The sequence below is a fragment of the Pseudorca crassidens genome, chromosome 1, assembly GCF_039906515.1.
Source record: "Pseudorca crassidens isolate mPseCra1 chromosome 1, mPseCra1.hap1, whole genome shotgun sequence".
In the NCBI taxonomy this organism is placed as follows: domain Eukaryota; kingdom Metazoa; phylum Chordata; class Mammalia; order Artiodactyla; family Delphinidae; genus Pseudorca; species Pseudorca crassidens.
This window is the reverse complement of record NC_090296.1, coordinates 149108883-149122101: the sequence shown is the minus strand read 5'-3', so window position 1 is coordinate 149122101 and position 13219 is coordinate 149108883. Positions and strand designations below refer to the sequence as shown.

General features: G+C 42.0%; 1 protein-coding gene across 1 annotated transcript in view; it reads left to right on the top strand.

The window, feature by feature from the left end:
* Positions 1 to 5144, top strand: part of ABHD17C (abhydrolase domain containing 17C, depalmitoylase) — a 56744-nt gene extending 51600 nt beyond the window's left edge. The window contains exon 3 of the mRNA XM_067698641.1: positions 3674 to 5144. Within this exon, the coding sequence (XP_067554742.1) occupies positions 3674 to 3893 (220 nt within the window). The 3' untranslated portion in view covers positions 3894 to 5144. The remainder of the gene's footprint in view (positions 1 to 3673) is intronic.
* The last annotated feature ends 8075 nt before the right edge of the window (positions 5145 to 13219 follow it).

Genomic DNA, 13219 nt, shown 5'->3' with positions numbered 1-13219 from the left:
CCAGATGATGTATAAGGACCTTGCTTGTACCGATATCCAGGATTAATTGGTTTAGCTGGACGTGCAGGATAAAAAAAAAAGTGCCCACATGTCTTAAAGGAACATCTAGTCCAGTGTTCTTTCATTCGCTCAGATGGACATGTATTGCTGAATCATGAGAGCTAAGTGCAAAATCTGTGATGAGGCCATTAGCATGGTCTAGACACTCAAAGAAAAACCGCAAGCATCCCCAATTTTGAAATTTCTGTTACGTTTTCAGTCAGGCCGATAGGTAGGAGAAAAAGTGACGTGAGCTATTTGCAAGCTGGTAATGGGCTGCAGGGACCGTGTAAGTGGATGGTCCTTCCCTCCCCTCCCCACCGCCCCAGACCAGTGCGACCACTCATTCCTCCTGCCGCCCACTTGTGCCTGAAGACCCCCTCCCCTGCAGAGGGGCCGGCACCCTCCGCTGGAAGCGTGTGCATGAGAGCCCACAGCCGGGCCCCCTCCTGCCGGCGCCCCAGGGGCAGCAGAGCCCCTGCCGCCCCAGTCCCTGCTGTCTTCTAGTCCCCTAATAGAAGGAAGAAAAACGGGCAGCTGTGTATACATGCAAAAGCAGCGAGCACACTGCTTTCTTGAATACCTCTCTTTGAAAACGTCTGCTTGTTTTTTAAAATCTGAGCTGAGGACAGTATTTGCTAAAAACTATTTGCCCATGGTACGTTGCTAAACGGACCGAGGTTCTGACAACAGGACTCACACGGCCACACTGTAGAAAAAGCCTCCACAGAAGAATGTACAGTTTTCGGATTTTGATGGACCTGTTCATTGCTGTCATTCTGTTATTGCTGGGAGAGAAAAAGAACATCATTTGGTTGCATAAACATCTGTTCCACAGACTGGCCTGTTTCACAGGAAGAAACTTTCTCTCAACACCTTGGGTGAACTTCATTTCTGTGCACCCTGTACCGGGTTCAAGGAAGTTCAGCTTCATGGGAAAGTTGAACGAACTGCAAATTGCCAGTGGCGTGGCTGAGAATGCTAAGTAGGGCCCATGTGCGACTCGAATGTGGCCTTATTTGCGCTGAATGGGTATTGAGAGGCCGGTTTGTTGAAAGGGAGATATTTAGCATGTTTGCGGGAAGCTATGCTAGGAGTTACCCTGGCAACAAAATGAATCGGTTTCCCCCCTGACTCTTAAATTAGCGTATACCTTAAAGTACAGCCACGACAACTAATTATAGCTTATTCATTAATAGGAAACCAGCCACTAGTCTTTACTGGGTTTGTCTGATCTGCCAGTCCACGGCTAAACATTTCACGCCTCTTATCTCACAAGACTCATTTTATAGTTAGGAAACTGAGGCGTAGAAAGTTAAGCGGTTTAAGCTGCTTAATTAAGGTTGGTGAGTGGAAACAGCCAGAAAAGGCCATTCATCCTGTTCAGTACCATAAAGTATTAATATGATAGATTTCAAACCATTAACAGTCACATGGACTTTCATCATTAATTGAATTTGGGGAATGTTTTCTTACGGTGTCCATTGCTACCAAATGCACACTTGTGTCTGTGTCCCTCTCTCTCTCTTTTTAAAAAAAAATTTATTAATTTTATTTATTTATTTCTGGTTGTGTTGGGTCTTCGTTGCTGCGCGTGGGCTTTCTCTAGTTGCGGCGAGTGGGGGCTGCTCTTCATTGTGGTGCGTGGGCTTCTCATTGCAGTGACCTCTCTTGTTGTGGGCACTAGGCACACGGGCTTCAGTAGTTTGTGGCACACGGGCTCAGTAGTTGTGGCTCATAGGCTTAGTTTCTCCACCACATTTGGGATCTTCCCGGAGCAGGGCTCGAACCCATGTCCCCTGCATTGGCAGGCGGATTCTTAACCACTGCGCCACCAGGGAAGTCCCTGCCCCGGTCTTCAAAGGAAGGCACTTTCTCATTTCTTTTTTAGTATTAAAAAATTAGAGATAAAGAGTCCTGATTAGTATTTGGTTGGTGGTTTATTTTCTTTTACCTCCTTCACATTTAGAATCAGATGGTGGCATTTAACCTCAGGTACACCCATCCTCCAGGTTGCAGAGAGTCTCCTAACTCATGCAGCATGGAGCTGTCAGTAAATAGATTTTTAAATTGAATATAACTGGACTACTGCATTCTTAGAAGAAGTCACTTTAAAATTTAAATATGAAAGGAAAGTAGATTTCTAAACAAGATTCCTAATCTGCAAAGTTGACCCCTTCCACAGTGGCCCTGACCTTGGCAAATGACATGGCTGATGAGATTTTGCAATCTTCCCGGATGTCTTGAGGTGGCTGGCAACTTCCTGAGTTGTTAATAAGGCTCTGTGACAGCTGTTTGTAGATCTTTGGAATGTGTAATGGATGTCAGAGCTCTGTACTATCACCACAGCCTCATGTCTGTCCTTTAATGATCTCTCCAAGCTTCAGTTTACCTCTTTGGTTTAACAGAGATGGTCCTTCCTCTTTCACTGTGGCTCATTGGAGATGCAATGCGGTTTTGTATGTAAGGTGCAAAGCACCTGGCTGTGGTCAGTGCTGAGCAAACGTTAGCTATGACTTTTAACAAAATGATCCCTACGGTTAGTACCAATTTGATCCCTCTGTAACTTTGGCTAGAATCAGATACAGAAAGTCAACAGTAAGGGAGTCTCTGGCAGGAGGCCAGAATGGACAGAGGGTCGCCTGTCTCCATGTGTTTGCAGGTGAAATGACAGTTACCTCTGTCAGAGAAGTTGCCTACACACGCAGCCCAACAAGGTTTACAGTCTTCTTAATTCCTCTTTGGGAAACGCTTTCAGAGTCTGCAGCACATTCTTTTGGAGATGCTCAAATATTCATCCTTTGTGGGTAGCTTTGATTTTTGTAAACAGTCAGAAATCATTCAGAATTCAATCTAGATGTTGTACATTAAGTTTTCAAGCTAAATAGTATGGTTTTTATTTAAAAATGAGGTATTTGTTTCTATGAAATGAGGTTTCTGAGGATCTTGTTAATCGATGCTGAAGGTGGCTTACACGGAAAGAGTCCTGAAAACTTGAGTGGCCGTGGAGTCAGTGCTCAGATTTCAAAAGAGGCGTTCATTCTGCTATGTTAAGGTCTAGCTTGTTTATTTAAAAAAAAAAATCCTCTCTCCAAAATATGAATATATCAGAAATAGTAGTTACTGGATTGCTAGTCTGACGACATTTAGGAGTTCTGTTTTTAATAAAATACTTTAACAGAAACACAGTGTGGCTAACTGCAGTGTGGTGTTCTCAGTTGGATCTTGGAACAGAAAAACTTCATGGAAAGTGGAAAAAGTGGAAAAACTTCAGTGGAAAAACTCATGAAATCCAAATAAAGTCTGGAGTTTGGTGATGTACCGACGCTGGTTTTCGGTTTTGAGCAATGTACTATGGGTAACGCGTGGTGTTGGCCTTATGGGAAAGGGGTTGGGGTGGATAGGAGCTCTGTGTTATCTTTGTACCTTTCCTGTAAATCCAGAATTATTGCAAAATGCAAAATTAATTTTTTAAAAAGTGAATTACTAGAAAAGTGAGGGGGGAAAACACCCTCGCGTGCTTACCTCCCTTGCCTGTGAACACCGCCTCGGTTCCATGAAGTGTGATGTCTGTCGTCTGTGAGCATAACTAAAGGAGTCCTTTTTCTCCCCCTCCCCCTTTCCTGTCTTGCAGCATTGACAAGATATCTAAAGTTACCTCTCCCGTGTTGGTCATTCACGGCACAGAGGACGAGGTCATCGATTTCTCCCATGGCCTGGCCATGTACGAGCGCTGTCCCCGGGCCGTGGAGCCCCTCTGGGTCGAAGGGGCTGGCCATAATGACATAGAGCTTTATGCACAATACCTAGAAAGGCTAAAACAGTTCATATCTCACGAACTTCCTAATTCCTGAAGAAGATGACTTGCTTTTACCTCATCTACTGTGAACACAGGAATCCTCGGTTTTGCACATGCTTTACCTGGATAGCTGTCATGGCGGGATAACCACGAGGAAGCGCCCAGCTTTTCAGGCGTCCTACTCAAAGAGCTGAGGGCATCTCGGTCTTTCACATCCAGAGGTTCTACTAACTCACACATCATGTTAAACTGAACGGTTGTGATTCCCAGCTTCATCGCCTTGCAGAATGGGAATGAGAGCTGAGTGGGGGGACCGTTTTCTCCTGCTATAAAAGATGCTCACACCCCTTTCTATTCCTTACCCACCACGTAGGATTCATTTACGCAGGACTCAGCCTCTCTCCACCCGTGTTCTCATTATGTGAGCTGCAGCTCTCTTTCAGCCACTAGATTCATGGGTCCAATCCATTTGTGAAGCTGTGATAGTGTAACTGGAAATCATCGTGATGGAAATCCCTTCGTTAATTTTTGTTCACACTCCGGTCTTTCCCCCAAACAAATCAATTAAAGGGTAATTTACTGGAACGATCATGAACGACTTCATCAACTGGAACCATATGAATATAACTGGAATATTCTTAAAAGGAAACTGGGGTTTTTTTTAAGTGTAAATTTATTACTAGTCCACAGAGTTTTAATATTTTGATCGTCTGGTTGGTCTCACAAAGAACCTAGCCGACCTTCCTTCTGTAAAGCCCTCCTTGTAGGCTTTTTTAAAGTACTGTACATATATGCAATTACCTTGTGCATAGATTCTTAATGGATAGTTTTCTTTTGTCAGGCTACAACAATGAACTGCAGATTCCTTGTTTGTAATGTAAATGATTGAATACATTTTGTTAATACGTTTTTATTCCTAGGTTTTGCTATTAAAAAAATTTTATAACATTTCCAAGACAAAAAATGACAAGTTTATGCTTTGAAAAATTTATGTAATTAAAATTCCACTAAACTAATCTTTTTAGTTTAGGAGTTATTTGGGTTTTGACACTGGAGTTGCGCCCGTAAGCATCAGAAGTGGAAGATGCTTAAAACTGCTACACTACTTGTGTTGGTTGGGGGTTTGGGTTTGAGGGTTCTTTGGTTTTATTAAAAAAAATTTTTTTTTTCCAAATTTAAAAGCCTTAAATGTACTGTAAGCCTCAGATTGTTGTACAGCTGGATTGCGGTTGATTGCCAGCTTGTGTACTGTTGCTTGGATACGACACAGCGGTTGGTCACGGAATAAAGGATGCATGGATCAGAATGTGCGGGCTCGTGCAGTTTTTTCCCTTTATCTCTCCATCAAAGAAAACATTCTGTCCAGATTTAAGAAGAAACCCTCGGAGCTTACAAACGTCACTACCTTTCTCAAAGTGTATATGTTTTTTTAAACTTTTTATTTTATATTGGAGTATAGTTGGTTAACAGTGTTGTGATAGCTTCAGGTGTACAGCAAAGTGATTCAGTTACACATATACATGGATCTATTCTTTTTCAAATTCTTTTCTCATTTAGGTTGTTACGTAATATCGAGCAGAATTCCCTGGGCTATGCAGTAGGTCTCAAGGTGTGTGTTTTTGTTCTGTAAAAGACGATAGATAACTTTTGAAGAAGCCAAGATGTAAAGCCTGTAGCGGTAAAGTACAGGTGGCATCCAAATAGAGAGGGCAGTGGATTCTGGCTGTGAAACAAGAACGATGAAGACCATCTCACTGTGACCTGGCTAGGAGGGAGAACAGGCCTGCTTCTTTGGAAAACCTGAGCTGAGTCTTTTCAGTCCTTTGATCACTGACTAGAAAAAGAGCAACTGAGGGATGCTTGTTTTCAACTCTCGGAACACCCCTTCTGGGCACGCAGGGAGAGAAATGGTGGTGGAGGGAAGGTGTAAGGGCGTGGGCTATGCTCCCGTGAGTGTGTGTCCCAGCACATTGCAGGCTACTTCCTGGTCTTAGATCAGTACCTGTAATGGGAGATCTTGGAAGGATGGGGCCCTGCTCACCTAGGGGAGTCATCAGTGAAGCTACAGAGGTGGTACTGTCCCAGAGGTCCAGGAGACTTAGAAGGGAAAGAAGCATATCCAACAGCCTGCCTTTGGGGTGTGAGAGCAGCTAACCTAGGTTTCCAGAGACCTGATTTCTGATCCCGTTTGTCTGCTGCTTGCATCTTCTGTAAACCAGTTCCCCCTTTTTTCCCTCCTGAACTATTTAGTAAACTTACTTTTGTCTGCCAAATTTCAGCAGTTAATGGGAAACGATAATAAGATTGACAATTACAGAAGCTAAGGTGGCAAAGCCTTTTTTTCCGTTCATTGTTTTTATAACTTGATGTAGGTGGTTTATATCTATTGGAAGCAACTCATGTTTTCTGACTCCTGACTCTTTCCCCTGAACCGGGGAGGGGGTTTTGTCTACTCTTTCGCAGAGTTTGACGTGGGGACAGCCTTTCTCTGAGGATGGCGTGTGTGATGACAGTGGGAATCCCAAGAGAGACCCCATTCATGCCAGTTTCAGATTACAAAACATACTTAGTACTGAACCTGAAAGATCTGGCCACTTCTGTTTTCTGCTGTAAGATGCACTTGGGGTGAGGACCAACTCTCCTTATGGAAAAAAAATAAAAAGCAAAAACAAACTAGCACTACTAAATAAAATGGAAAAATCTTAGATGCATGAACTGGTAAGAAAATAAAGACTATGTAGGCCAAATACTAGGTAAAGATGAGGAGCTTTGAAGCCAGTTTTCTCTTGGAAGGAATTTCCTGGACTAGGTTAACCTGAGCATTGGTTTTCCAGTCTGGTGGAGCTCAGGGGACAGTAAACAAACCCTAGAGCGCCCTCCACGGTGGGGAGACTAATTGGAAGCTTCCCTTTTTAGAGGAAAATCATATGATCATCTCAACAGACACAGACAAAACATTTGATGGAATGTAATATCGCATTCATGATTAAAAACCAAACCAAACTCATATCAAACCAGGGCTAGAAAGCAACTTTATGAACAGATTATCTCAAAACAAACTGAAACACCAAGCATTGTACTGAGTGGTAAAACAGTGGAAGCATTATTCCATTTTAGATTGGGAATTAGCCATAGGACCATTCTCACTTCTGCTCAAAATTACACAAAGCCCCTAGCAAATGCAGTAGAGTCAAAGAAATGAAAAAGGTATAAGACATGGAAAAATAAAAAGGATGAATATGTTCTAAAGCCAAATTATTGTGGCTGCACAGCTCACTAAATTTACCAAAAATCATTGAAATGTACACTTAAAAGGGGTAGATTTTATGATATGTAGATTATACCATAGTAAAAGATATTTAAAGAAATGAAAAATAAATAAAACTCAGATTATGATGTCTGGATGACACCAGACAGCTACACCAGAAAGTATCTACAAATTATTAGATGTAATAAGAATTTAGTTAGGTTGCTGGACACAAAAATCAATATAGAAAAGTCAATCCTATTTCTATAAATCAGTTAAAAATGTTTTAAATTCAATTAAAAACAAAGATACCATTTACAATAGCTTTTAAAAATATTGAGTAACTGGGAATAATCTAACACACGTTAGACATACTCTGGAGAAAATCATAAAACTTTTTTGAAGGACATTAAAACCTAACTTAATGAGGGTTATACGATGTTAATGGATAAGAAGGCTCATTTTTAATATATTCTTCCCAAATTGACCTATAGGATTAATAATGATTCCAGTAAAAATCCCAACAGGACTTTTTGTCAGGAAACTGACAAGGTGATCCTAAAATTTGTATGGGAGAACAAAGTGCCAAGAATAGCCAGGGCAACTGAAGATGAAAAAGATGCAGCACGTGCTTTACCAGATAGAAGAATTCCAGGTGGGAAGTCTTAAGACTGAAAAGGCTCAGTCTTTCAGATTCTAGAGTCTAGAAACCTTCATGACCCTGACTCTAGCCCCTGCCAACAGCTGCTTCAGTATTCTGTACTCACCTGACCATAGCTATGTCATTACTGCTTGAAACCACAAAGGAATACATTTCTAGATTTGATTGATTAAAAATAAAAAACTTGCATAGTAAAAGAAAAAATAGCATAACCTAGTGACAAACTGGGGTGACATTATAAAGCAAATGACATATAATGTAAAAATATATTTAATAATCAAATGATGAGGCACTCTTTATCAAAGAGCACAGGATGTGAAGAGACTATCATAAGAGATTATTGTCCATAATAATCACATTCAAATGACTATATCAAATATATATACATTTAAACATTGAAATGCCATTTTAAATTATAAACTTGGTACAAATATTTATTTGAAGAGGTTGCTCAGTATTTATTTGAAGAGATTATTGCCCAAAAGAATCACTTACAGATTTAATCAAATAATCTAATAGATATATTTTAAAATACACTTAAAGAATCAAATGCCATTTAAATTATAAGCTGGTATAAATATTTGAATTATAATACCCATTGGTGGTAAATGTTTGGATAAATAGTTACTTTAAAATTATATTGCTGGGACTTCCCTGGTGGCGCAGTGGTTGAGAGTCCGCCTGCTAATGCAGGGGACACGGGTTCGTGCCCCGGTCCAGGAAGATCCCACATGCCGCAGAGCGGCTGGGCCCGTGAGCCGTGGCCGCTGAGCCTGCGCGTCCGGAGCCTGTGCTCCGCAAAGGGAGAGGCCACGGCAGTGAGAGGCCCGCGTACCGCAAAAAAAAAAAAAAAAAAAAAAAAATTATATTGCTAATTTTACACACCAAGTTGGTACAAACCTTCTAAAGTATACTTTGAATCAAAAGTCTAATCTAGCAATTTGGCTTCCAGGAATTTATCCTTAGGAAATAATCAAGAAGATGACGTGGGCTTATATGGGATAATCACTGCTACACTGTTAGTAAAAGTGAAAACTTGCAAACAATCTAAGTTTCCAGCAACAGGGATTTCGTTTTTATCATGTCTGTACAACGCATTATTCTGTAACCATCGTAAACGATGCTATAGAACAATATTTAGTGGCGTGACAAAATTGCCAAAATACGTTATATGGTAAAACTGATCACTAAATGGCTCCCGCGTATGATTCTTCTCTTCACACCCCCACACATTCAAACTTGGACCAAGAGCTGGATATGTAATAGATGGACATCTTTGTTGTTGATGTTTAATTATATTGTCAATAAGTCTTTATAAAGAGGAAAGCCCAAACCTTCTTTCAGAATTCATGCGAAGTGGTTATAAAACATATCATCAGTAGGATCTTTTGTTAAAATAATTTGTTTTGGAATCCATTGGATGGCACTGTTTTACTCCCCAAGCTAGAAAGAACAAGTCATCCTCAGTACATCTCATTCCCTTATGTGTGAGGGTTACTAAGCCAATAGACGAAGTTCATATAAATATCACATCCCATGCTGTCCAACTCCGATGCCTCCTCTTCCCTGAGGCCTTGCCTACCAGGATTTCTGCAAAGAAGACATAGTCATGCCTGCAGGAGCTCACACAGAGCTTGCCCAGCAGAGGGCCTGGGACGCAGCCCTTGGAACAAGGAGGCCTGGCCCTATTCCTTCCCAGCCAGAGGAAAATGTATGTAACATAAAATTCACCGTTTTAACCAATTTTAAGTGTACAGTTCAGTAACATTAAGTACATTCACATTGCTGGGCAAGCATCACCACCATCCATCCCGAGAAAATGTTCACCTTCCCAAACTGAAACTCTGTACCCATTAAACACTAACTCCTCATTTCCCCTCCTCTGGACCCTGGAAACCACCATTCTACTTTCTGTCTTTGTGAATTTGACTCCTCTAAGTACCTCATAGACGTGGGATCACACAGTGTTTGTCCTTTTGTGACTAGCTTATTTCACTTAATAGAATGTTGTCAAGGTTCATTCATGTGACATTTCATTCCCTTCCTTTTAAGGCTGAATAATTTTCTATTGTATGGATAGACCACATTTTGTCCATCCATTCATCCGTTGATGGACATTTGGGTTGTTTCCACCTTTTGGCTATTGTGAATAGTGCTGCTATGAATATGGGTGTGCACACACACACACACACACACACACACACATATTTGGAGACCCTGCTTTCAGTTCTTTTGGATATATACCTAAAGGTGGAATTTCTGGATTGTAGGGTAATTCTAGTTTTACTTTTTGGAGAAAACACCAAAATTGTAATACTTGATCTGCAATTCTTAACAAGAGTCTTGGGGTCTGTGGCCCCTTTGAGATGTCTGTACCTATGGGCATTTTTCTGGGGAGAAGGTCCACAACTTCAGCAGATTCTCAAAGGTATCAGTGATTCTGAAGGATTAAAATCACTGAACTAGACAGTAATGTCTACAGCTTCTTTTAAAGCCAATATTTTTGAATTCCAGGAACTGTGAGTACGGATTTTGGGAGGTTAAGGAGCTTGAATGTATTCTGCAGGCAGGCCCAGGGAGGGAAGGCCATGGGCTGGTCAGAACTCTCTGCATACATAAGGAGAGCATCTCCGGATGTGCGGGAGTTGAGTGCAGAAGCATTTACAGACCCAGAAGGGGCTGAGACCATTGGAAGAATCTTGGCTACAGCAGGCCTGGCTGTGAGTTTTTCTGCCATGATACCGTGTGACCTTGGGCAATTCTCTTAACCGCTCTGAGCCTGTTCTTCGTCTCTAAAGTGGTAGTAATCCCCACCGCAGTCATCGTGGGATCAGATGAAATTCTGTAGGTAGAAAAGCTTTGTAAGAGGTAGTGGGGTCTTAGACCCACTCATTAAATGGCTGGCTGAGTTTGGGTTTAGAACAAGACAGAGAAAACTCTGAAAACTCTAGTTTAAGACAGTCTACCCTGTCGTAGCTTAATCATTACTCTGCTGCTAAATGATTTTACCATTTGGCCGGACACAACTTGTTGACACCTGGCCCTGTCTGGCTCTGCTTCAGGGTGGGAGGGCCCGGGGCCTTCCAGACATGTGCAGATATTGTCTCCTGTTTCAGTGCCCTTCAGATCTCCCTTCCCTGGACTTCCAGATGACCCTTCGATGGGGCTGGGAGGCACATGTAGATCCCGAGCCCATCCAGAACTTTCTAAGATGGGACCTGGAGTGGGCCAGGATTTCTGGGATAAAAAAGATCCAGGGGGGTAAGCAGTGGATCCTCTTGACTCTGATTTCTTAGCCAAGGCAGAGAAAACCAGCTTGGAGGAGAGCAGCAGATGAGGTCTGGGAAAGGGTGGGATGCCTCGAAGAAGGCGGCTTAGAAGAACGGATATGAAAGATGCCCTCTTAAAACATTTTTTAGACTTTAAAATTTTATCCAAAAGAGTGGATAAAACCTACTTTTATAGTTTAAGGGGAAAAAAAATGAGCACCCATATTTCCATTATTGAACCTAAGATACAGAATATTACCAGGACCTTAGAAACTCACCTTCTCCCTGCGTCTCCTCCAATCACATGCCTTTTCCTCCCTCACCCCACAGAGTTACCACTATCCTGAATTTTCTACTAGTCGTTCCTTTGCTTTTCTTTATAGTAAGAATGTGTGTGTGATCTACCGCTGGTAGACATACTGGTTATCGCCCAGATTTTAGCTATTAAAGATATTTCTTTTTTTTTTTTTTGCAGTACGTGGGCTTCTCACTGGTGTGGCCTCTCCCATTGCAGAGCATAGGCTCAGCGAGCCCGCTCCGCGGCATGTGGGATCTTCCCGGACCGGGGGACGAACCCATGTCCCCTGCATCAGCAGGCGGACTCTCAACCACTGCGCCACCAGGGAAGCCCTATATATTCTTGATATTCAAACTAATCTTTTATTTTCACGTGCTGCAAATATATTCTCCCAGTTTGTTCCTCGCCTTTTTATTTTCTTCGTGACATGTTTTGCGGAACGGATATTCTCAGTTTTACTCGGGGAAACCCTAATGGGTTGTTGCTTCATTATTACTTTAATAAGTAGACTCAAAATACATTAAACTTTTTTGCAAAACCACAAGAAGAAATCGATAAACACCATCAATTCCAATAACACCAAATATCTAGATTGCCTCAGTATCAAGCTCCTTTTACATAAATCATGCTTACTATATCCCTAATGTAGTAAAACTTACATTCTGGTGGCAGTGGGACAACAGGCAATAATCAGATAAATGTGTAATACGCCAAGTGTTACCAGATGCTCTGAGGGAAAGTCAAGCAGGGTGGTCAGTGTAGTTGTTCCTGAGTCTTGCAGATATCCCGACAGACGTTTGTATTTCTAGAAATGCTAAGAAAGGTTTGTTTGTTTTTTAGCTGAGCAATTATCTTATATTCTTTGTATATGCAGAGAACATAGCCGTTGAATAAATTAACAAGATATAGCCGGTGATTACCTTCCTAGTAGGCAGAAAGAACCCAGTTCTGTTCATTGCTTTCACTAGGTCTCGTTTCTAAGAGGGGAGGGGGAACCTATAAGGAATTTAAAATAAATTATTTTGGATCAAGGGTCAGAACAGGTTTTCTATAGAATGTCAGAGAGTGAATATTTTTGGTTTTGTGGACCATCTGGTCTCCATACTCAAACTCTGCCACTGTTGTACTAAGGCAACCATAGATCGTATGTAAAGGAAGGGAGGTGCCTGTGTTCCAAGAAAACCTGATTCATAAAACAGGTGGTGGAGCAGCCGCATAGCACAGGGAGATCAGCTCGGTGCTTTGTGTCCACCTAGAGGGGTGGGATAGGGAGGGCGGGAGGGAGACGCAAGAGGGAGGGGACATGGGGACATATGTATGCATATGGCTGATTCACTTTGTTGTACAGCAGAAACTAACACCACATTGTAAAGCAATTCTACTCCAATAAAGATGTTAAAAAAAATTAAATTAAATTAAAAAAAAAACAAAACAGGTGGTGGGCCAGATTTGGCTCATGGGCTGTAGTTTGCCAATCCCTGCCTTACAAATTCTTCTTTTTATATTGTTTACTGCTTGTGTTTCATTTCAGAAATAACACATGCTCATGGTGGGCGGGGGCGGTGGAATTCAAACAATACAGGAATATTTAAAGTAAAAAGATGAGAGGCCTCCTCTTTCCTACTTTACTAATCCCACGCACCAGAGATGACCCAGGTGACATACTAGAAGGAAGCTTGGGACTTCCAATACGGAGCCATGCCAGTACCTTCAGGGTCTCAGTGTAACCTAGGGGAAGATGTACGTAAAGGGCAGATGGGACTTCCCTGGTGGCGCAGTGGTTAAGAACCCGCCTGCCAGTGCAGGGGATACGGGTTCGAGCCCTGGTCCGGGAAGATCCCACACGCCGTGGAGCAACAAAGCCCGTGTGCCACAACTATGGAGCCTGCGCTCTAGAGCCCATGAG